At 59.8% G+C, this 20776-nt stretch overlaps 1 protein-coding gene across 2 annotated transcripts in view; it reads left to right on the top strand.

Moving 5' to 3' along the window:
• The window catches only part of AP2A2 (adaptor related protein complex 2 subunit alpha 2), a 45121-nt gene extending 24859 nt beyond the window's left edge, over positions 1 to 20262 (top strand). The window contains exons 5-22 of one of the 2 annotated variants that reach the window (XM_079788198.1): positions 837 to 966; positions 3198 to 3299; positions 4352 to 4460; positions 6291 to 6438; positions 7517 to 7685; positions 8604 to 8741; positions 9175 to 9357; positions 9836 to 9933; positions 10198 to 10429; positions 10498 to 10665; positions 13974 to 14134; positions 14873 to 14955; positions 16803 to 16893; positions 17606 to 17728; positions 18898 to 19014; positions 19094 to 19163; positions 19251 to 19385; positions 19953 to 20262. In XM_079788198.1, coding sequence (XP_079644324.1) covers positions 837 to 966; positions 3198 to 3299; positions 4352 to 4460; positions 6291 to 6438; positions 7517 to 7685; positions 8604 to 8741; positions 9175 to 9357; positions 9836 to 9933; positions 10198 to 10429; positions 10498 to 10665; positions 13974 to 14134; positions 14873 to 14955; positions 16803 to 16893; positions 17606 to 17728; positions 18898 to 19014; positions 19094 to 19163; positions 19251 to 19385; positions 19953 to 20030 — 2335 coding nt within the window. In that variant the 3' untranslated portion in view covers positions 20031 to 20262. Of the gene's footprint in view, positions 1 to 836; positions 967 to 3197; positions 3300 to 4351; positions 4461 to 6287; positions 6439 to 7516; positions 7686 to 8603; positions 8742 to 9174; positions 9358 to 9835; positions 9934 to 10197; positions 10430 to 10497; positions 10666 to 13973; positions 14135 to 14872; positions 14956 to 16802; positions 16894 to 17605; positions 17729 to 18897; positions 19015 to 19093; positions 19164 to 19250; positions 19386 to 19952 lie in introns of both variants that reach the window. The other variant, XM_079788197.1, reaches the window with a different exon arrangement.
• The last annotated feature ends 514 nt before the right edge of the window (positions 20263 to 20776 follow it).

The following is a 20776-nucleotide window of genomic DNA, read 5'->3' as shown; positions in this document are numbered from 1 at the left end:
GAGACGAGGTGCTGATTAGACGTTAGGAAGAGTCCAGTCCAGCTCTCCCGCCCCCTCCAGGCCCTCCCTCCCTCAGTCAGGGATAAAAGAGCCGAAAGGGAGGTGAATAGTAAAGACAGCCCTCAAACCCTCTTTCCTCCGCGCTTCACCAGCTGGCGGGTGTTCGGCAGCCCGCCCTGGAGCACTCCCTGGTGGGCCTGGCGCAGATTGGGCTGGGGGTGGGGGAAGGGCATAGACAGCACCGGGAACGAACATTCTGTGCCTTCAGCCAACATTCCTGCCAGGACAGACCCCCCAAGGTGTCTGCAGGGGTCCCCACCGAGCCTCCCGGTGCTCCCCAGCCCAAAGCCAGGCTTTTCACTGCGGCCACCCGAGAGGCGCAGGCATTGGGGCCACTGGCCCTGCTTTCTCAGTGCTGGGGGCCGGCAGGGGGCAGGTGGACAACGCTGGGAGGGCGCCTGGCGGTGGTTTTGGAGATGGAGGAAATCTCCAGGTTGACCGAAAAAACGTTCTCAAACAATAAAAGAGATCGCTTCCCGGCCTTTTGGCTAAGGTCAAGTGCAAACAGTGAGAGGAACATTATCTGACTACCTGCACAGCCAGGGCCACCTGCAGCAGCTGGGGCGCTAGGGCCGAGCCTCGGGGAGAGGGCTCTTTCCCGCGGTCCGTTTAGGCAGCTCTTTAGAGCAGACTCTCCCTGAGGCCGAAGCGCTGTCCTCTGCGTGTCCTTCCAGCCGGCCCACTGGCCCTCCGGCTCGGTTCTGCTGGGGTGGGTGTTCTCGCAGCTCCGGGCCGTGCGAGCTGTGTTGTCCGTGACCGCTGGGTCTGTCTTTCAGAGACACCATGGACAGCGCGAAGCAGAGCGCCGCCCTGTGCCTGCTGCGACTGTACCGGACGTCTCCCCACCTGGTCCCCACGGGCGACTGGGCGTCCCGAGTGGTGCACCTCCTCAACGATCAGCACTTGGTAAGTGCCTCTGGACGAGCCCTCCCCCCAGAAACCTTTGCAGGAATGGCCACTGTGACGCAGTCCGCGTGGCTGCTGTGTCAGGGCGGCACACACAGCGCTCCTGTCGGGCCCCCTGCCTGGGGGGATGAGTTGGACGTGGTCTCTGGCTCACCTGGAACTCGGCGTTGGGGGACCACCCGCAGGCTGGGTGCAGACAGCAAGCAGAGGTCAGCTGTTCAGTGAGGGCGTGCCCGTGTGTGGACAGGACTGGGAGGTGGAGAGCGATCCAGTGCCTGTGGTCAGACCTCCACCCTGGAGGGGCGTGTGGGGACAGCACATGGGAGGCAAGGTCAGGTAGGAGCAGGTGCGGGACAGAGTGGCCTGATCTTGCCTGAATTCTGCGGCATACGTGAGAGAATCGGACTTCAAGGGAAACAGGAGGATTTCCCGCTGAGCAGAGGGTATGAGTATGCTGGGTGGTTACTACAATTTTTTCAGAAGAGAAATCGACCTTAAAAGTCAGATTAGAAACAGTCATTGCATGGAGATTCCGAGGTGAGAGCTGGCTGTGGCGTGGCAGCCCGGTGAGCTGTCCCTACACCAACGGCCCACGCACACCGGGAAGGTTTGTGTCCGGACAGAGGCAGCCCTTCCTCAGGACGGAGCTGGGCGTCTGCCGGTGGACTTGGCAGCCATGCACCCGGCTCACACCGGTCACTCAGGGTCAGACTCTGCCAGGGACGTGGGAAGCAGTGCTGGAGGCTGGGGCTGGGAGGCTTTAGGTCACAGGTCGCCCGTCAGGGGACCCCATGAGGCAATGGGGCTTTCCCAGCTTTGCAGATGAGGAAACTGAGGCTCAGAGGTTTAGCAGCTTCACACAGACCCAGGCTTGAACCAGGGGTGACGAAGGCTTAGAGCTGGGGCCTGGGGCCTCTTCCATCCCAGAGCCCAGGTGGTACAGGAGGAGGCAGAGGACTGGAGGGGTGGGTGTGTAGCATGGCTTCCTGGGGCTCGGTACTCTGTAGACGCTGTTCGGGTTCGCAGCTTTCTGGCGGTCGTCACTTCCACCTCATCAGGGGAGCTCCTGCAGCCACAGGGCTCAGATCCTGGGCCCTCGACGTGAATACCTGCCCAGGCTCAGAGCCTGGGGGTCTGCAAGCAGCGGGGCACCTCCGAGTCCCGTGTCCGCCACAGTAGGCTGCCGTGCAGCAGGGGCTGGCCTACAGCACCCTTTCCACAGAGCTGCAGGGACGCGGGAGAGCCAAACCCTGTACCGGGCTCAGGAGCCCAACCAGCTCTGGTTGGTGGGCTGTCCGTCTGATCCTGTAGGACTGGTAGGGGAACCAGGCCAGGCCCAGACTCTGGCCTGGCAGAACCTGCCCGTTACACGGAGTTGGTGAAAGCTCTCTGTCTGGCCTGGGGAGTCTTTGGCACTTATCTTGCCCAGCAAGGACCGATAGGCAGTTAGCACGTCTCTTCTGTGGCTCGCTCTCTCCCCGGAAAGCCGAGCCCGCACAGCCAGGCTCCGATGAGGTCGCAGGGCGCTGCCTTCTCCTGCTCTGTCCCAGAGTCCGGGTGGGGGTGGGGGTGGTAGCAGGGGCGCACCTGACCCCAGGGGAGTTTGCTGAGCTGATTTGTTCGCATCTTCACCGGGAAGTATTGTTCATTTTGTCTTGATCTTTTTATATTTGTGAGAAAACTTCTTTACTGAATCAGTATCTTCCTGCGAGAACCAAGACCACGGGTTGTGCTGGGATGGCGCAGACTCCTGTGCTGCTGGGAAGGTCCCGCGGGGGAGGGGGGCATTGGGCCTGGTGGTGCTTTAGGGGCCACCCACTTGGTGGCAGAGAAGCAGCCTGGGCCACGTTCACAAAGGGGCCGAGTGGGCTTTTTCAGTTCCTTTCCCACACCTCACTTTTGGGTCATGAAGATTCAAGTGAGGCTGCAGATGATGCCTTGGGGCACAGTCCACACCCAGGCAGGCGGCCAGGCGCCAAGGATCGGGGGCTGCCCTCTGCTGCCCCGCCCTGGCGGGTGGGCTGGAGTGTGGGGACTGCGTGTGCCATCTCCACCTTCAGAAATAGCGTGGGCCGAGCCAGTCGGCCGGAGGTGGCTCGTGGGCTGCCAGTTTGTTGCTCTTAGTTTATTTAAAGTTGTATCTGAAGGATGGCTTTAACACGAGAGGTTTAACAGCTTCCGGTATTTTGAATGGAATCGAAATGCATAGCGTGCGTGCATTTTCCTTCCAGGGCGTGGTCACTGCTGCCACGAGTCTCATCACCACCTTGGCGCAGAAGAACCCAGACGAGTTTAAAACCTCCGTCTCTCTGGCCGTCTCCAGATTAAGCAGAGTAAGTGTGTGCACGGGGACAGAACTCAGGGCGGGTTTTGGTCTCAGTTATTTTATGCAATTAATGTATTAGTTTAGTTTTTAGGATGCAGGGTATTTGGCACGGTTTGTAAATTCAAGAGTGAAAAGCTGGTAGTTGGTTAGCTTCCTTTCACCCTTGAGGCTGTTGAGAACTGTCCGTGTGGGAAGGTGCCGGAGCAGAGCCTGCCAGCCCCGGCTCTCACCCGGCGGCGGGGCCGGCCGTCCTCCTGTGGGCCGTGCGCGGTTTGATTTCATGTAAGTGGTCGAGCAGCGTATGTTCTCATGTGCTTGACTTGTTCTGGTCAGCCTCGTGGGATTACATTTGTTTTGTGTGCTTTCCATTCACTTGATGCCGGGTGGGATTTGCGTGAATGCGCCACAGCCGCCTCTTTATGACTTAGTGTCACACCTGGGAGCTCTGGCGGGGGGGTAGGGGGGGAGGCTCCCTGACCTCCCCAATGCTGGGCTGTGGGAGTGGGGACAGTGTCTTGGGGACAGTCGTGTGTTCGGAGGGTTGATGAGTGTCTGCCCTGCCAGGGCCATGCTGGAACTGCGAGTGAAGGAGGCAGGTCCCCCGCCCTCGACGGGCTCATGGTAGGGGGCACGCTTGGGGGACAGGGGTGTGGGGCTGGGGTCAGGACACCAGCTGCTCCCTTCTGAGGGACCAGAGGCCTCCCTGTGTGCCTCTTTCACTTTCCGGTCCACAAAGGAAGGGCTGAGTTCTGCAGGCGCGTGGAGTTCTGTGCCGAGGCAGCAGCAGCGTAGGTGTGTGTCCCGGCAGGATCACCATCACACAGCAGCGCTGCCCCAGGGAGGCGGCCGCTGCAGGGGGAACCTGGGACAGCCGCGCCCCTTCACCTCTCAGTACAGAGGAGCGTCTTAGATATTTTTAGCACATTGAATGAGACCAGGTTTTCGGTCAGTGCGTGACCTGTGGAACCAGGACCAGCGTGGCTTTGTGTGGGTCCCCGCAGTGGGGGCTCCTCCTGGGGACACCTGCCCGCAGTGTCTCACACCTGTGCTGTTTTACAGATTGTGACCTCCGCATCAACAGACCTGCAGGATTACACTTACTATTTTGTCCCGGCTCCCTGGCTGTCAGTCAAACTTCTGAGGCTGCTACAGTGCTACCCACCCCCAGGTATGGCCTCACACGGACAGGGTCAGCTCAGCCCCTTAGGGTTAGATCTTTTGTTTGTTCTCTTTAAAGTCCTTTCCTGCCTGGCAGTGGTTGAGCGTTGACCCATGAACCAAGAGGTCACCAGTTCGATTCCTGGTCAGGGTACAGGCCCAGATTGCAGGCTCGATCCCCAGCAGGGGGTGTGCAGGAGGCAGCTGGTCGATGTTCCTCTCTCATTGATGTTTCTATCTCTCCCTCCCTCTCCCTTCCCCTCTCTCTAAAATAATCAATAAAAACATAAAAAAAAAGTCCTTTCCTGCTGCTGGTTTTTGTCCTGTGGATCCCTCTGTGAGGTGGCCACGCCTCCTGGTTTCCCAGAGAGAGCTAGTGGAGAGCTGGCAATATTGTTACGACCTGGGATTATCTCTGCTTCTGTACACTATCAGATCAGTGCAGGGTTTGAAACAATCTTTTAAAATAAAACTTGACACCTTGAGAAACTTTGTATCCTAAGTTGTCAGTAATCTGTGTAACCTTAACATACACATGGAGGAGGGGGAGGAGGAGGATTTCTGTGTTTGTTTCATTGGAAAAGGTGGTTGATTTGAACAGTACTGTAGGTCTCTAGAGACAGAAATCTTAGTTGAAGAACAAACATGAAAATGTTGTTAGATACTCCCAATCCCTTCTTTAAATATTGCTTTGTGGTTGCAACCTTTACATTGGAATCGCACTTGTTTTTATGCAGGGTGTTTGCTAATGTCAAGTACCAGCTGTACCGAGTGTCTTTTATTCCAAGTACGAACCACACAGCCTCCCTGGGCGGGTGCCCTTTCCACTCCTCAGCCCCGCAGACCTTTCCTGGGAACTGGCTGCTGCCTCCTCCTCCTCCTCCCGAGATCTGGGGACACAGACTCAGACCCCCACCTCCCCACTTGCCCAGAGGTGTGATTGCCTCGTCCTCCTTTCCGTCCCAAGGTTCCGATTCTCTCTCAGTTGGTTCTGATGCGTTGTAGTTTGGGAACCTCCATCCCGCCCCCCGCCGCGTGCCTCTAAGTTCAGGTCTCTCGGGGCCTCTCAGGGGCCCTGCTCTGTGTCTGAGTGCACAGGCGTCCTCTCTGACACGGCCAGTTTCTCAGCCCGCGGAGGTGGTGTCTCTGCAGACATGTTCCCGTGTTCTTCTAGTTGTTTCCGATGTTCCCATAATTTGTTGCTTTCTTATTCTTTTTGATCCATTGTTTCTTCTGGTTTGAGTAGAAACTTAAACATTTCCTTCTCTATGTATTGTTTCTTGTAACATTTTCTTTATTTCTGTTGGTAATAGCACAAGGAAAAAGTACTTTTCCCCTTTTCCCTAGAGCTTTTTTAAAAAAAATTATCGATTTTAGAGCAAGAGGAAAGGAGAGGGAAGGGGGTGGGGAGAGAGAGCGAGCGAAATTTGTTGTTCCTTGTATTTTATTTATGCCTTCATTGGTTGATTCTTGTATGTGCCCTGACTGGGGATCAAACCTACAACCTTGGCGTATCAGGACGACACTCTAACCAGCTGAGCGACCCAACCTGGGCCCCTAAAACTTCTATATATCACGTATTATGTCCATGTACATGAGGTTTTATCTTCTCTTCACTTACATAATCTACATCTCAGTAAGTGTTGTGTGTGTGATTTCATTAGAATGTAAGTGTAGTTACCCCAGCTACTAAATCGTCCTATTTTAAATGGAGCTACAATTTGAATGGCCACTGTTTCTCCCCAGTTTGAGGTGACTTGCTAGTGAGGACCCGCGGTGTGCAGTGGGGAGGGAGGGTGGGCTGTGGGAGCTGCCCGACGGCTGTCTGTTCGCCCAGAAGACCCTGCCGTGCGAGGCCGCCTGACCGAGTGCCTGGAGACGATTCTGAACAAGGCCCAGGAGCCGCCCAAGTCCAAGAAGGTGCAGCACTCCAACGCCAAGAACGCCGTGCTCTTCGAGGCCATCAGCCTCATCATCCACCACGACAGGTGAGCTGGCGGCACCTCGGCCGCGGCTGCCCCCAAGCAGGTTTGAGACGTGGGCCTCCCAGATGCAGGCAGCGCTCTCTTCCTTGTTGACCTCAGGCCTGGCGGGCAACCTGGCGTCCGGTCCCCTCCCAGTCCCCCTCCCTCCCGCAGGCCCTGGCGCCTGGCCTCGCCCTCTTCCCCAGCAGCGTCTACTCCTGCTCGGCCCCTCTTCTCTGCCCTTCGACCCTCAGCACTGTCACACCGCCTCTCTGTGAGGGCCTCTGCTGTCTCTCCTGGGCTCCCCACCGCTGACGGGAAGGACGGAGCGCCCGTCTGTGTGTCTCCTTAGCTTTCCTGTGGCACGGTCACCGGGGAAGCGTGGAGATGACCGTGGTGTCAGCGCAGATGGGCGGAGGCAGTGGGGTAGCGGGAGGGCTGCTGCCTCGCCGTCTCTGTAGCTGCTGCCGTGGCCCTGCCTGCACGCGGCCTCGCGCCTGCTGCTGGTTCTGGCGCTCTCCAAGAGCAGCAGCGCGGCCGCTCCTCCACACACGTGCTTCCCCTGACCGAACGCAGTCTGTTAACACCTCAAACAACCTTCCCACGTGAGCAGAAGCTTTTGTGTCTTCATCAAACGCATTTAAAGAGCAACAGCATCATGCAGACAGAGCCAGGAGTCCATCCCATTGCGTGGCACTGGTCCTTAAGTACCCACCAGCCTCTTCTCTACCCGTGTCTGCACACTTACCCTCCAGAGCCCCCATTGTCAGGGCACTTGTCCAAGGTTCCCTGGGCGGTGATCTCGGCTGAGGTCACATTCCTGGCCACAGCCTGCGGGAGCCCCGAGGTGGCTGCTGTGCACTCGGGTTGGGGTGCAAGGGTGGCCCTGCTGTCAGCAGCTTTTTGGAGTTGATGGGATTCTGTGCTTGGAAAAGCTCCCGTGGGTCTCTCCCTGGGGCGCTGCCAGAGGGGATGGACAGCTGACTTGGTTTACGGTTAAGGTTTTTGCGTCCAGGGGGCCGTGGTGACCCTCAGCAGTGGTGCCTTGAACCTGCCGTGCTGAAGTGCACGCGGCCCCACTCACCACTGTCCGTCCCCGCAGCGAGCCGAACCTGCTCGTCCGCGCCTGCAACCAGCTGGGCCAGTTCCTGCAGCACCGCGAGACCAACCTGCGCTACCTGGCCCTGGAGAGCATGTGCACGCTGGCCAGCTCCGAGTTCTCCCACGAGGCCGTGAAGACCCACATCGAGACCGTCATCACCGCGCTGAAGGCAAGTGCTCCGCACCGGGCGCTCCTGCCCGCGCGCTGGGCCCCGGGGGCCTGCACGTGCAGCTGCGCTGTGGCCCAGCCTCTGCCCTGGCCTGCGAGTGCCCGTCAGAACGTGCAGCATCTCACACGTGCCACAGGCACAGGGAGTGTTGGAACCAGGAGAAAACAGTTCTTTTGGTAGAAAGATGAAGTATTTTGTCTTTGTCTCCAAGAAAACTCACTCTTTGCAAAAGAAAATTAACTTTTTTCAAGGAATTAAAATTCCAGACTTGGAAGAGCCAAGTTGAGGCTGTTTGTCCTATTGTCAGACACACAGCGTCCACAGCGTTCCCCGATGTTAGCCAGCACCCTGGAGGGCTTGGAGAAGGTGGGGGCTGCTGAGCCCCAGTTCTGGCCCCGAGCTTAGCGTAAGAACAGGCTCGACTCCATCGCTTCGTCTTTGCACGAATCTAACAGACATTGTTGGGCGTGATTTGAACGGGAGGCCCACAGGGTTTGGAGCAAGCCTCGTGCTGCCCTGGGTCGTGCAGGCCCGGTGTCGTGTGCGCTCAGTCCCGCGAGGCTCCCAGGCGCGCCCTTGCTCTGCACGTTGCCTGGCCAGCCCGGCTCCTCTGCTGCCCTGTGCTGAGGGATCATGTGCAGGCGGGGCGGGACGAGAGCAGCCCTGTGACCAGTTCCCAGGCGACACGGAAGGGGCCGGTCTGTGACCACACAGTGGACAGGCTCTGCCGTCCCCTAGGAGACGGAGCTTGATTCCGGCCAGTGCAGGGACGAGGGGGCAGTGAGTTGGGGTGAGGGCTCTGCTCATCATAGCCTGTTGGGGATTTCTGCATTCGGATGGTGAGTGAGGGGAGCCCAGAGTGAGGGTCAGGGTTTGGTGGAGGCGCCTCCCCGGGCTCTTCACTCTCCTTGTCCTCAGACGGAGCGGGACGTGAGCGTGCGGCAGCGGGCCGTGGACCTCCTCTATGCCATGTGCGACCGCAGCAACGCCCAGCAGATTGTGGCCGAGATGCTGAGCTACCTGGAGACGGCTGACTACTCCATTCGAGAAGAGATCGTGAGTTCTGACGTCACTGGCCCCAGATGCTTGTGAATTTCAGCGAATTATTTCCTGAGAGGGTGGGTCTCCCATGGAGAGTGGAGGGGAGACTGGCCAGACAGGCGGGCTGGAGCCCGAGCCCCACAGTGCGGCTGCTCCGCGTGCGGGTGCAGGAGGCAGCCCCGCCTGCCTGGCTGTGGTCAGGTCCGCCCTCGTGCGCTCTTGCAGCTGCACTGTGTCCTGTGTTCCCAGACGTTGTCGTGTCTGTTGCTGGAGGGCCGCAGGCTTCCGCAGGTAGCCCTGGGAGCCTTCCGCTGCCTGGGCTCCTTTGAGAACCCGGTGGGAGTGCCCACCACTGAGCATGGCTGCGGAGGTTCAGTCCTGAAGCCCCACGTGGATGCCCTGCTGTTATGGGCCGCGGGCACCTACCCTGAGCGGCCGCCCCCTGCAGGTGCTGAAGGTCGCCATCTTGGCGGAGAAGTATGCCGTGGACTACACGTGGTACGTAGACACTATCCTGAACCTGATCAGGATTGCGGGCGACTACGTGAGCGAAGAGGTGTGGTACCGTGTCATCCAGATCGTCATCAACCGGGACGACGTGCAGGGCTACGCCGCCAAGACAGTGTTCGAGGTACCCAGCTGGCCCGGGGCGGGGCGGCCCCGTTGTGGCTGACTTCCTTCCACCTGCTGCTGACTCCTGGGGGCCCAGCTCTGTTCTGTTGACCCTGTGCTGCACCGTCAGTCCTCCTCCGTGGAAGGGGGTCCTTTCATGCTGGCCGGGTGGAAGTGCCACGGGAGGGCTGTGTGTTTCCTTGCTGTCGGCTCTGGACTGGGGCTCGCGGAGAGCGGGCACCCAACCCTAATTCCCATGTCACTGACCACCTGAGCGCAGTGCCCAGGGCCGGTGCCTCGGCTTCCACCCTGAGCTGGGGGCCTTGAACGTCAGCTTTGGGGAGCACGGCTCTCGTTACAGGTGGGATTGGCCACACCGCTGCCTCTGGGGCTGCTCTGCTGCTGCACCTCTGCTGCGTGGCGGGAGGGCGGGCTCCTGCCAGGAGGGTCCTCCCCACGCTGGCTTCTTCCCTGACTTCCCGCTCACTGTCTCGCAGTCGCTGCAGGCCCCGGCGTGCCATGAGAACCTGGTCAAAGTGGGCGGCTACATCCTGGGCGAGTTCGGGAACCTGATAGCTGGGGACCCGAGATCCAGGTAAGACGCCCCTGGGGAGCCGGGGAGCTGTGCTGGGCTGTGCCTGCTGGGTCCTCACGGTGGTCTGACCTGGCCGCGGGACAGCCCAGAGCAAGCCACCTGCACCTGGCCTGATGGCTCTGTGCCTGTGAGCTGCACACAAACAGGTCCTGTTGGAAATGCAGATGTGGATGTGGGGTCCCTGCGCATTTGCTGGGTGGAGCGGCCCTGTCCCTCCTGGGGACCCTCGCGCTCAGCTCCCGCCATTTCTCTCCTTCCCGCCAGCCCACTGGTGCAGTTCAACCTGCTGCACTCCAAGTTCCACCTGTGCAGCGTCCCCACGCGGGCCTTGCTGCTGTCTACCTACATCAAGTTCGTGAACCTGTTCCCGGAGGTGAAGCCCACCATCCAGGACGTGCTGCGCAGCGACAGCCAGCTGAGGAACGCCGACGCGGAGCTGCAGCAGCGGGCCGTGGAGTACCTGCGGCTCAGCACTGTCGCCAGCACCGACATCCTGGTGGGTAGACCTCGGGGCGCCGGCCCGCCCCAGCCGCGCCACTGTGCTGACCTGGCTCCACCCCACAGGCCACGGTCCTGGAGGAGATGCCCCCGTTCCCGGAGCGCGAGTCGTCCATCCTGGCCAAGCTCAAGAAGAAGAAGGGCCCGGGCACCGTGATGGGCCTGGAGGAGGGCAAGCGGGAGCGAGGCCCCGACGTCAACGGGGGCCCTGAGCCGGCCCCGGCCAGCGCCACGGTGGGTCCCTCCCTGACGCCAGCGCCTGCCCCAACTCCTGTGCTGCCCGGCCCTGAGATTTGGGCCAGCGTAGCCTCTGTCTGCTGGGGAGAAGCTTTTGTTAAGTAGAAAGTGTGCGGAAGCCTGGTGGTGGCCCCGCACCACCGCCTCAGCTTAAACCTGCTGGTTTACGATGGCCCCACCCGAGCTTTCTCAGAGGGTTCCCGGTTGGATTGGACTAGAGCCGCTCCTGCTGCATAGGACGTGCTGGAGCCTCGCACATGCACAGGAGCGTCCTTTCATGCTGGCCGGGTGCAGATGCCATGGGGAGAGTGGTCTGTTTCCTTGCTGTCTGCTCTGGACTGGGGCTCGCAGAGAGCGGGCACACCAACCTGGCCCCACGGCGGTCCCCTCGGCGGCGACCGGCCCGCAGGACCCAGCATCCGCCTGCCCAGATGAAAGGGAGCCTGGCGAGCTTGGCTTCCTCCCCGGAAGCGGTCCAGGGATGGGAACAGTGCAGCTGGCCGGTGCCAGGTGGCCTGTGTGAGGACGGCACTCGGTGCCCGTGCCATGCTGGTCAGGAGTGGGCTCGTGTCCGAGCCCTGGTGCTCCTGGGCAGGGCCCTCGTGTGACCCCCTCCACTTGTGGGCCCCATAGACCGGGTCCTGCCCCTCAGGCCGAGGACGCCGAGAGCGAGGCCTTCAGACCTGTCAGGCCCCTTGCCCGGGCCTGCTGCCTTCTCTCCAGACGCGCCTCCGGCAGGCCGGCCCCTGACCGGTCCCTGCTCTGCGGCAGTCTGAGCGTCGGACGCAGTGGTTTTGGAGTGAACGATGAAGGCGTGCTTTGTTCCTGGTGCTCGTCCCCTCCATGGGGCTCTTTGCCTTTGACCTTGTCCTGGGGCCCGGAGTGAATCGAACCTGAAGGCAGCGCAGGGCTGCTGACGCCGCTTGGGAAGGGGTCACAGAGGTCGTCCTGCTGCCAGAGACATCGATAGCCTGGGTCCTGCGTGATGTGGTTTGTGGAGGCAGCTCCCACGCGGGTTTGCTTATGCGCTGCAGTTTCCATGGAGACAGCAGCAGCCCTGCCTGCACAGAGGTGCTGTGTCTGAAGGAAGACTCCTGTGAAGGGTGGGGGGCGGGGGGTGGGGGTGCGCAGGGGGTGGAGCGAGGGACTCCTTCCGGCTGCGTCCAGGAGAACCATGAAGGCGGTCTGCTGGGGGCAGCCAGGTGTCTCCTTTCTGTCCGGCAGCTCTGCGGGCGGAGTGCTCGAGGCAGCCCAGGAACTAGGCTTGAACGCATTTTGACAATTGTCACGGGTCTGTCTTATTTGACTTTTTGAGATGTGTATGTGCCTTTCGGCCACACTGTTTGCCCAGCTAATGCCCAGGATGCAACGGTGCTTGGTGCGTGCGCATGGGAACCCGAGGGAGTTAGCAGTGAGCTCCACTTGGAAAACGGAACCGTAACAAGATGTAGAATGCCTGGGGCAGGTGGGGCAGAGGGCCTCTTCCTGGTCAATCCAGTGCCTTTTATTTTGCGTATTTGTTTATTTTTATCCTCATCCCAGGATATATTTTTATTGATTTTAGAGGGAGGAACATCAATGTGAGAGAGAAACATCGATCGGTTGCCTCCTGTGCCCGTCCCACCGGGGAGCGAACCCACAACCTTTTGGTGTGTGGGATGATGCTCCACCCAACTGAGCCACCCGGCGAGGGCTGTGGGGCTGCTTTTTGCTGTTGTAATTCTTTACTGTCGGAGTGAGCAGGGGTGACCTGTGCAGACTGGGGCCAGGTGGGCTCCCCGGGAGGTCTCCCAGTCCTGAAAGGAGATGGCGGAGAAAAGGCTGTGGTCCCTGCATGCCCTGGGGCCTCCCACACGACAGCCTTGCTATGTCGGTTGTGAACTGTGTGGTATGTGTTTGACTTCGTTGGACAGAAGGGGTTTCTGCTTTGAAAAGCACCGGCACTGTTGTGGAGGAACCAGCGGTAAGATCCTACAGCACTGGCAGAGGGGAGAGGCCCATTCTGTCTGCAGACGCGTGGTTCTCAGCCCAGCGCCAGGCTGCCTCCCACCCCGTCCCCTCCTGGGGGCACAGCGTGGCAGCAGCTGTCACAGGTGCCGGGAGGGTGGCCGTTCCATCCAGACCCCCCTGCACTGCAGACCTTTCTCATGCTCTTGACAGCTTCTCCGAGTGAAGAATTCAGTCTGTCCCGTCGGCCCGGGAGCCTCTCACACCCCGAGCCACGCTGGCGCTCAGGGCAGGCGGGGCTACAGCCCACGCAGAACCGTGCGCACTCTGCGGGATGTGCGTTTTGTAGCTTCCTTCATCTCGTGTGTGGTACCAGCTGCCCCACAGGCAGTTAGCTCTTTAGAAGTTCTGCGCGGCTTTAACTTGATCTGAAAGAGAAACGAGCAGTTGTTTACACAAACATCGATTCCCATGCGTGAGTGCTGAGTGTGGCTGTGCCGGGCAGCGGGGCGGGCGAGGCCAGTGCTGGCGGCGCCCACGTGCTGCTGATGAAAGGGCTCCGCCTCCTGCAGCTCTCGGCCGCCGCACTCCCGGAAGGGGGAGTCTTACACCCGAGCAGAAGGACGGCGACAGCAGGCAGGGCCTCAGGCTGTGGTCTCAGGTCTGACAAATCTGATCTCAGATTTGACCTCTGAGTGTCCAGTGGGACATTCTGGTCACACAAGACGAGTGGTCAGGACGCAGTGGTTCACATCCCTGGTTCTTGCCTGTGACGTGGACCATCGGAACCCCACACGTTTGGCGGGCGGACACCCCAGAGGTGCAGGCCCCAGGGCGAGCTCCCACTGTGGGGCCGGAGCTCCCGGGAGTGAGCGTGGGAGACCCTCACCCAGGCTGTGAATCAGTGTGAGATGAGCGCTGAGCGGCTTTGTCAGTCTTTGTCAGGGTTCAGAGCATTTTCTTAAAGGTTCGTTCTGTGGGCGTTGCTTTGCCCGTCCCCCTGAGACAGCAGCAGTAACGGAGGCCTGGGCACGGGGCGGCCCCTCTCCAGCGGGCAGTGTGCACGGGCTTGCTGCTCCGAGCAGACATTGCATGGATCTCTTTCAGGACATTTCCCAGTTGTTCTCACCCCGGACTTGGTGGGAAAGGGGGCGCTTCTGTGGTGTGAGGTGGGCCCGTCTGCACCGTGTGACGGTCTCAGGCCCAAATCCGGGGCAGTCGCATTCCAGAAGCGGCCACAGCCTGCACCTGCCGCACCCCACAGCCCCGTGGCGGCCGTGGGAGGGCGTGGCACTGCCCAGCTGGCCTCTGCGTGCCCAGAGGGCTCCACGCTGACCCTCTTCTTCCCTGTTTTCCAGTCCACGCCTTCTCCGTCAGCAGACCTCCTGGGTCTGGGGGCCGTGCCCCCTGCGCCCGCAGGCCCACCCCCCTCCTCCGGCGGGCTGCTCGTGGACGTGTTCTCCGACTCGCCCTCTGCGGTTGCGCCTCTCGCTCCTGGCTCCGAGGACAACTTTGCCAGGTAGTTGATCTCCTGCTTCCCGAAGACAGACACCCTGTCTGCTGCTGACCCCTGACCCGGGGCCCGGTCAGCAGGGCGGAGCGGGCAGAGGTCCTTCCTGCCAGGGCCCTCGCAGGGGAGTGAGGGCCTGTGGTGCTGGGCGGGCTTGCTGTGACCGCCAGGTCCCGGTGTGATTGTGGTTTACGTTAGACGAGGCCAGAGCACTTGAGCCCCGCCGGGACGAGTACAAGTAAACTAACACTCGTGTTACTGTCCTCCCCCTGATTCTGTGCAGTGTAGGTAGCATGTAGTGAGCAACCTGGCCCTCCTGCGCAGTGCTGAGTCACCCTGCCTTGAGGAGCGGGGGTGGGGGGTGGGTGGGGGAGGGGGAGGGGGGCCATGCTGTGGAGGGGGGCCGCCTGTGTGTTCCCATAGCCCAGCATGCTGAGGGTTGTCCCCGGGTGGAGGTTGGTACTGGCTGTCCAGCGGGGGAGCTGTGGTCCAGCCTCGGGGTGGGCCTGGGACCCGTGCGCAGTGGGGGGCAGAGGCCCGTTCCTGTGCTCACTCCCGCTGCGGCGCCCCTGCTGTCTGCTCGCTTCCTTCTCCGGGGGGCGCTCTGCACGTGTCCCTGGGATTATTGCCTGCTTCCCTCCCTCTGTCCCTCGGTCCTTTTGGCCTCAGTGCCCGCTGGACCCTCTGTGAGAGTACATCTTCGTATTGTCGGGGTGCTGCGTGACTCACATGCTGTCCTCTCCCCAGGTTTGTCTGTAAAAATAACGGTGTGTTGTTTGAAAACCAGCTGCTGCAAATTGGACTCAAGTCTGAATTTCGGCAGAATTTAGGTATGTGTTTTGATTACTTAATGAAAACTTCTCTTAGAGGTTATGGGAGGAAATATTTCCAAGTCATATGCCTGATAAGGTTTAGGTTGAGAATACGTAGGTGCTTCAGCTCAAAAGACAGACAGACAAGCAGCCTCGTTAAAGTCGGGCAGGGACTAGACATGTGTCTCAGGGGGCGTGTGGGGGCGAAGGCACAGGGGAAGATGCTCCACGTCGCTAGTCATCAGAGAAATGCAGTCAAAGCCACCGGGAGCCCCCAGTTCCCGCCTGTCAGAGTGGCCCCATCCCAGGGCCCGGCTAGCCAGTGCTGGCGCGGACAGGGGAGGGAGCCACTGCAGCCGCTGCGGGATCCAAAATTCAACAGTCGCCCAGCCAGGTGCTCAGCTGTTGGAGCGTCGTCCTGTACGACCAGAAGCAGGTTGTGGCTTGAGTCCCGGTCAGGGCACATACCTAGGTTTCGTGTTGGATCCTCAGGTGGGTGCGCACAGGAGGCTACCATCAGTGTTTTTCTCTCTCTAACCCTCACACTCTCAAAATCAGCAAACATAGCCTCCGATGAGGATTAAAAAAGAGAAATTAAACAGAAATACCGCATAACCCAGCAATTAAACAGAAATACCGCATAACCCAGCAATTCCACTTTTGGGTACACCCCCCAGAAATTTGAAAGCAGGGTCTTGAAAAGATACTTGAACCCCATGCTCACAGCAGCATTAGTCACAGTAGCTAAAACATGGAGGCAGCCCGAGTGTCCGCGGACGGAGGATGGATACACAGCATGTGGTCCATCCACACACGGAATCCCACTCTGCCTTAAAGAGGAGGGACCCTGACACCTGCTGTAGGGACGGACCGTGAGGACGTTGTGCTGAGTGAGTAATCCAGACCCAGAGGGACAGACCCTGTGTGACCCACCGAGGGGTCAGATCCATAGAGACAGGAAGTAGATGGTGGGTGACGGGCTCGGGGAGGGGCGGGAGTGAGTGTTTAACGGGGACAAAGTGTCAGTCTGGGAGGATGGCAAGTTCTGGAGAAGGTGGTGGTCACAGCTGCACCACAGCGTGACTGTGCTCACGCCTGAGCCGTGCCCTTAGAGATGTGAAGGTGGTAAAAACAAGTGAAAGTGGGAGGAAAAGGAGAGAACCAGCATGCGCGCTCCAGGGACCTGGGGGTTGCGAGGACTCACACTGTCACCTCAGTGAACATGGTTGTGACACTTTTTCTTGCTTTGATTTAGGTGGCCTCAGGGGCTTCCCTGGGTTTGGGTTGTTGATTTTCAAAAATATGTATATTTTTATTGATTACAGAGAGGAAGGGGGACGGAGAGAGAGAGAGAGAAAGAGAAACATCAAGGATGAGAGAGAATCATGGACCGGCTGCCTCCTGCACGCCCCCCACTGGGGATGGAGCCTGAAACCCTGGGCCTGTGCCCTGACCGGGAATCGAACCCTGCCCTTCTGGTTCACAGATCGACGCTCAACCACTGAGCCCCGCCGGCCGGGCTGGGCTGTTGATTTTTAAGTTGTGGGAGGAGCGATGTTGAACTGCTGGCTCTTCTGGGAGTTGGCGGCTCACTTTCTGTTCTGAACTTGGAGGGTATAGACATGTGTGCAGAGATTCGTGTAAGATCTCTGTCCTAAGGGCAGCGTCCTTAGTGTCCACCACGCGAGTCCAGGGCTCCGCGCAGTGGCGAGGACACTTGCTGGGTGGCGCCCGGGTTCCTGCAGGGGGCGGCGGCGCAGGTTGTGGGGCAGGGGGAGCCCAGCACTCGGGGTGTGGGGCTCTTGGTCTTTCTGTTACTCCTCGGGGTTTGTGTGAAACGTGTTTGAGACAGACTTTCCTTCTAGGTCGCATGTTTATATTTTATGGGAATAAGACCTCCACGCAGTTCTTAAACTTCACTCCAACGCTGATCTGCTCAGACGACCTTCAGGCCAATATCCTTGGTTCCGCCTGCCCCCGCCCCTGCCAGCAGCCCTGTGGGTGCGGAGGAGGGTTGTGAGCAAGGCTTTAAAAAAGACGGAGTAGCCAGACATTCCCAGGTGCTGCCCTCGTCTCAGGTGCTGCTCCCACTTGACAGGCAGCGTCCACTCCTGGCTCTGGGCTCCCTGAGCCCCTGTCCCACTCGCTTCTCTCTCCTGTGGCGTCAGTAGTCCCCTGAGCTCTGGTGTCCTTCTCGGCGGGTTTCCAGGGTGCTGCTGCCGGACACCGCGGCCCCCACTCGCTGGGTGAGCTGGTGTCTGTTGAGATGGAGGCTTGTCCCCCAGAAAGGCAGTGATGTGGGAGCTCTTCCGGCCAGTATGGCATCCCCTTAGTGTCCGCCGTTCTCCCTCCCGGGTGGGCTGGCCACATAGTGGTGGCGAGCAAGGCCCGGCTTGACCAGAGGGGGGCGCTACCTGCCCACTTTTATCTCGAGACAAGTGCATTTTAAACGTAGCCTGTTCAGGCTGAGTGTTTCAGCATAGGCATTAAAAACACTTGTACGTAGGGTCCACTCTACTAAAGGTTTCGTCCCAGATCAGTAGTGTGAGCACCACTCTTCTGAGCCCCTTTAGAAGGTCTCTTACCGCTGGGCTGCCTGGGCCCGGGGAGTGCAGGCTGGCTCGGCTCGGACCACTTCCCTTGTTGAAATGGCCTTGACATGCACACACCTGAGCCTGCAGACCAAGCCCGTGGACCCGACAGTGGATGGGGGCGCGCAGGTGCAGCAGGTTGTCAACATCGAGTGCGTGTCGGACTTCACTGAGGCGCCAGTCCTCAACATCCAGTTCAGGTGAGAGCCCAGGTGGGGTGCTGCTGGCCGGCGGGGTGTCCCAACCCTGGCTATGGCCTGGAGCTTGAGGGACGGGCTGGCCTGCGCGCAGCTGTGTCCCTGGGAGCCATTCGTCCTTGCTCAGCTGCAACACCAGCTACCGAGGGTGGAGGTGGGGGAGAGCGAGTCCAGACCCTGCGGTGCCTGCTGGCGTGTCATCTGGGGCGGGGCTAGCAGGTCCCCTGTGCCGCTGCTTGCCTGCTGCCCCGGAAGTCCGCTGCAGGGGGGCGTCCCTCCAGGCCTCATCTGCTGTGAGCGCTTCTGCAGACACACTGTTTTGGTTGCCAAAGAAACCCACACTTATTTTTGGTGTTGCTACTGGTTCATTACTGTTATTTTTCATTGGCTACAATAGAGTGTACATGGTCAACCAGTTAGTTCTCTGTTAGGTGTTCGTAAAGTTACATTTTTGGAAAAGCATGTATTTTTTAAAAATATTTTTTTTATTGACTTTTAGAGAGAGAGAAAGGGAGAGGGCTAGAGATGGAAAGAATCATCGATGAGAGAAACATCATCAATCGGCTGCCTCTTGCATGCTCCCCACAGGGGATTGAGCCCACTACACGGGCATTTGCCCTGACCAGGAATTGAAACAGTGACCTCTTGGTTCCTGGGTCGACACTCAACCGCTGAGCTACACCCACGGGCATGGAAAAGCTTATTTTCAAACATCAAATACACAGAGAACTGAAGATCATATACTTTGTAGAATTGAGGGAAACAGGCACATTTTCTTTTCATGAAGAGAGGAAAAACCCGACACAATTTCAACTGACTTGGAGTGTGGGCATGGCCTGATGGGGAAAGTGAGGGGTGCACGTCCTCGGGGTTCGCCCGCAGCGCTCGGCCAGAGCAGTGTGTCCACTGAAGGACAGGTGGCCAGGAGCAGGCGCGAGCGGTGTGCGGTCCTGTCAGTGACAGTGCACGGGCCAGATGGGCCACCCTCCAATCACGCTGCCCCTGTGGACAGGACATCCCCTCTAGCGGGGTGGATCGATGAGGCGCTGAGTGGGAGTCCCCCACCTTGGACCGCAGCCCTCTGTGCCTGGAGATGGGCAGCAGGGGCTGGGCCCCAGCTGAGTGGCAGCCCCTGCTGCCCGTGGCGCTCCTCAGCACTCTCTTGCTCACAGGTATGGCGGAACCTTTCAGAATGTGTCCGTCAAGTTGCCCATCACACTCAACAAGTTTTTCCAGCCCACGGAAATGGCCTCCCAGGATTTCTTCCAGCGCTGGAAGCAGCTGAGCAGGTGAGCCGGCCCCTGTGCGGGGCGGGGCGGCTGGGCCTGTGGCCCCTCAGCGGAGGTCTGATGCTGGTTTGTGTCTCAGTCCCCAGCAGGAGGTGCAGAACATCTTCAAGGCAAAGCATCCAATGGACACAGAAATCACCAAAGCCAAGGTGACGGCCTTGTTCACGGCGCTCCCGGGGCGGCCCTGTGTTCACCCTCAGCTGCAGTGTCCCAGCTCTCCCGTTTCCCTTGCACAGATTATTGGGTTTGGTTCCGCACTCCTGGAAGAGGTCGATCCGAATCCTGCCAATTTTGTGGGAGCCGGCATCATCCACACCAGAACCACCCAGATCGGGTGCTTGCTGCGCTTGGAGCCGAACCTCCAGGCCCAGGTGAGGCCTCTGAGGACATGGCTGCCTACTCTGCGTTGCTTCATTGTGTGATGGCCACAGGGAGACAGATCCTAGTGTGGGGTCCTGAGTGCCCAGGGGAACCCCCTACCCTGCACACGACATTCCCATCCCACCCAAAAGTTCCACGTGCCCTGGCCGCCAGCTCCGCCTCCCCTCGCGGCAGTGCGGCGGCAGTCCTGTGGCCTTCCTGCCGACGGACCCCTGGGCTGTGGGCCAGAGCTGCTGCGGGTGCTCTGGGCAGGCCTTTGTGCACACGGCGGGTGGGACGCAGCGAGGAGCGCGCTCACAGGCCCACGTGGGGCTAGTTGATGAGTAGCTGCCCCTGCTCTCCGGGGGCTGAGATTGCCCCCCAGCAGCGGCTCCTGTGCACACCGGCACGTGCCACCTCAGGCTTCCGTTCAGCTGCGGCCCAGTGTGATATGCCCGCGGCTCTAGAGCTTTGGGCGCCTTGGGAGGGCCAGGGCTGAGCGGGGGAGTGTGAGGCGGCTGCCCGGGCTGTGCACGGGCCGTGAACCTGGGCAGCCCTGACCTGCCTCTCTGTTGCAGATGTACCGGCTCACGCTGCGGACGAGCAAGGAGACCGTCTCCCAGAGACTGTGCGCGCTGCTGTCGGAGCAGTTCTAGCCCCGCATCTCCTCGCCTCAGCCACTGTCTGCACAGCCGCGCAGGCCCGCCCAGCCTGCCTCGTCCCTCAGGGTGGACGGGACAGTGCGCAGTGTGAGGGGAGAGGCTGAGCCTGCACCGCAGTCGGCCTGCCAGGTCAGGAGGGCGGCCCTGGGATCCGTTTTTATAGAAATCAGGACAGTTCTGTGGTTAAACCTACAAATTAAAGGGAAACTAGAAGTTTGAATGAAAATGGATAGTTTCTGAAACTTTATCAAAATACCACTGCTGTGCTGCTGCTCCTCTCTGCTTCTCGAAGGAAGGCAGCAGTGTTTCGTCGTGGGGCTCAACCTTAACCAGGCATGCGCCTGTTGTGGGGGGAGCCGCCAGGGCAGGAGGGGCGTGATGAGGTCCCCATGTGGCCTGGCCCTGTGCTTGGGCCTTGGGGCCTGAGCCCAGAGCATGCCGGCTGCAGCGCTGAGCATGGCTCTCCCAGGGCGGGATTCGCGGTCTAGACGAGGGGACCTCTGTTCTGCCTCCCCACACGTGCATCCCTCTGGGTTCGGCTTCCTTCCAGCACGGTGGTCCCAACGGGGTTTGCAGCACCGACTGCGCGGGGGAAGGCATGGGGGGCTCTAGAGGGCGTGTAGCTGACCTCACTCAACTTTGGGCTTCACCGTCGTGGCCAGGGACTGGTTCCCATCTGTGATTAGAGGGTTAAATGTGACCAGCAGAGAAGATTCTAGAAGGCAAGCTGGTCTCTTCCC

Source organism: Cnephaeus nilssonii, assembly GCF_951640355.1.
Source record: "Cnephaeus nilssonii genome assembly, chromosome: 13".
In the NCBI taxonomy this organism is placed as follows: domain Eukaryota; kingdom Metazoa; phylum Chordata; class Mammalia; order Chiroptera; family Vespertilionidae; genus Cnephaeus; species Cnephaeus nilssonii.
This window is presented reverse-complemented; position numbering and strand designations above follow the sequence as displayed.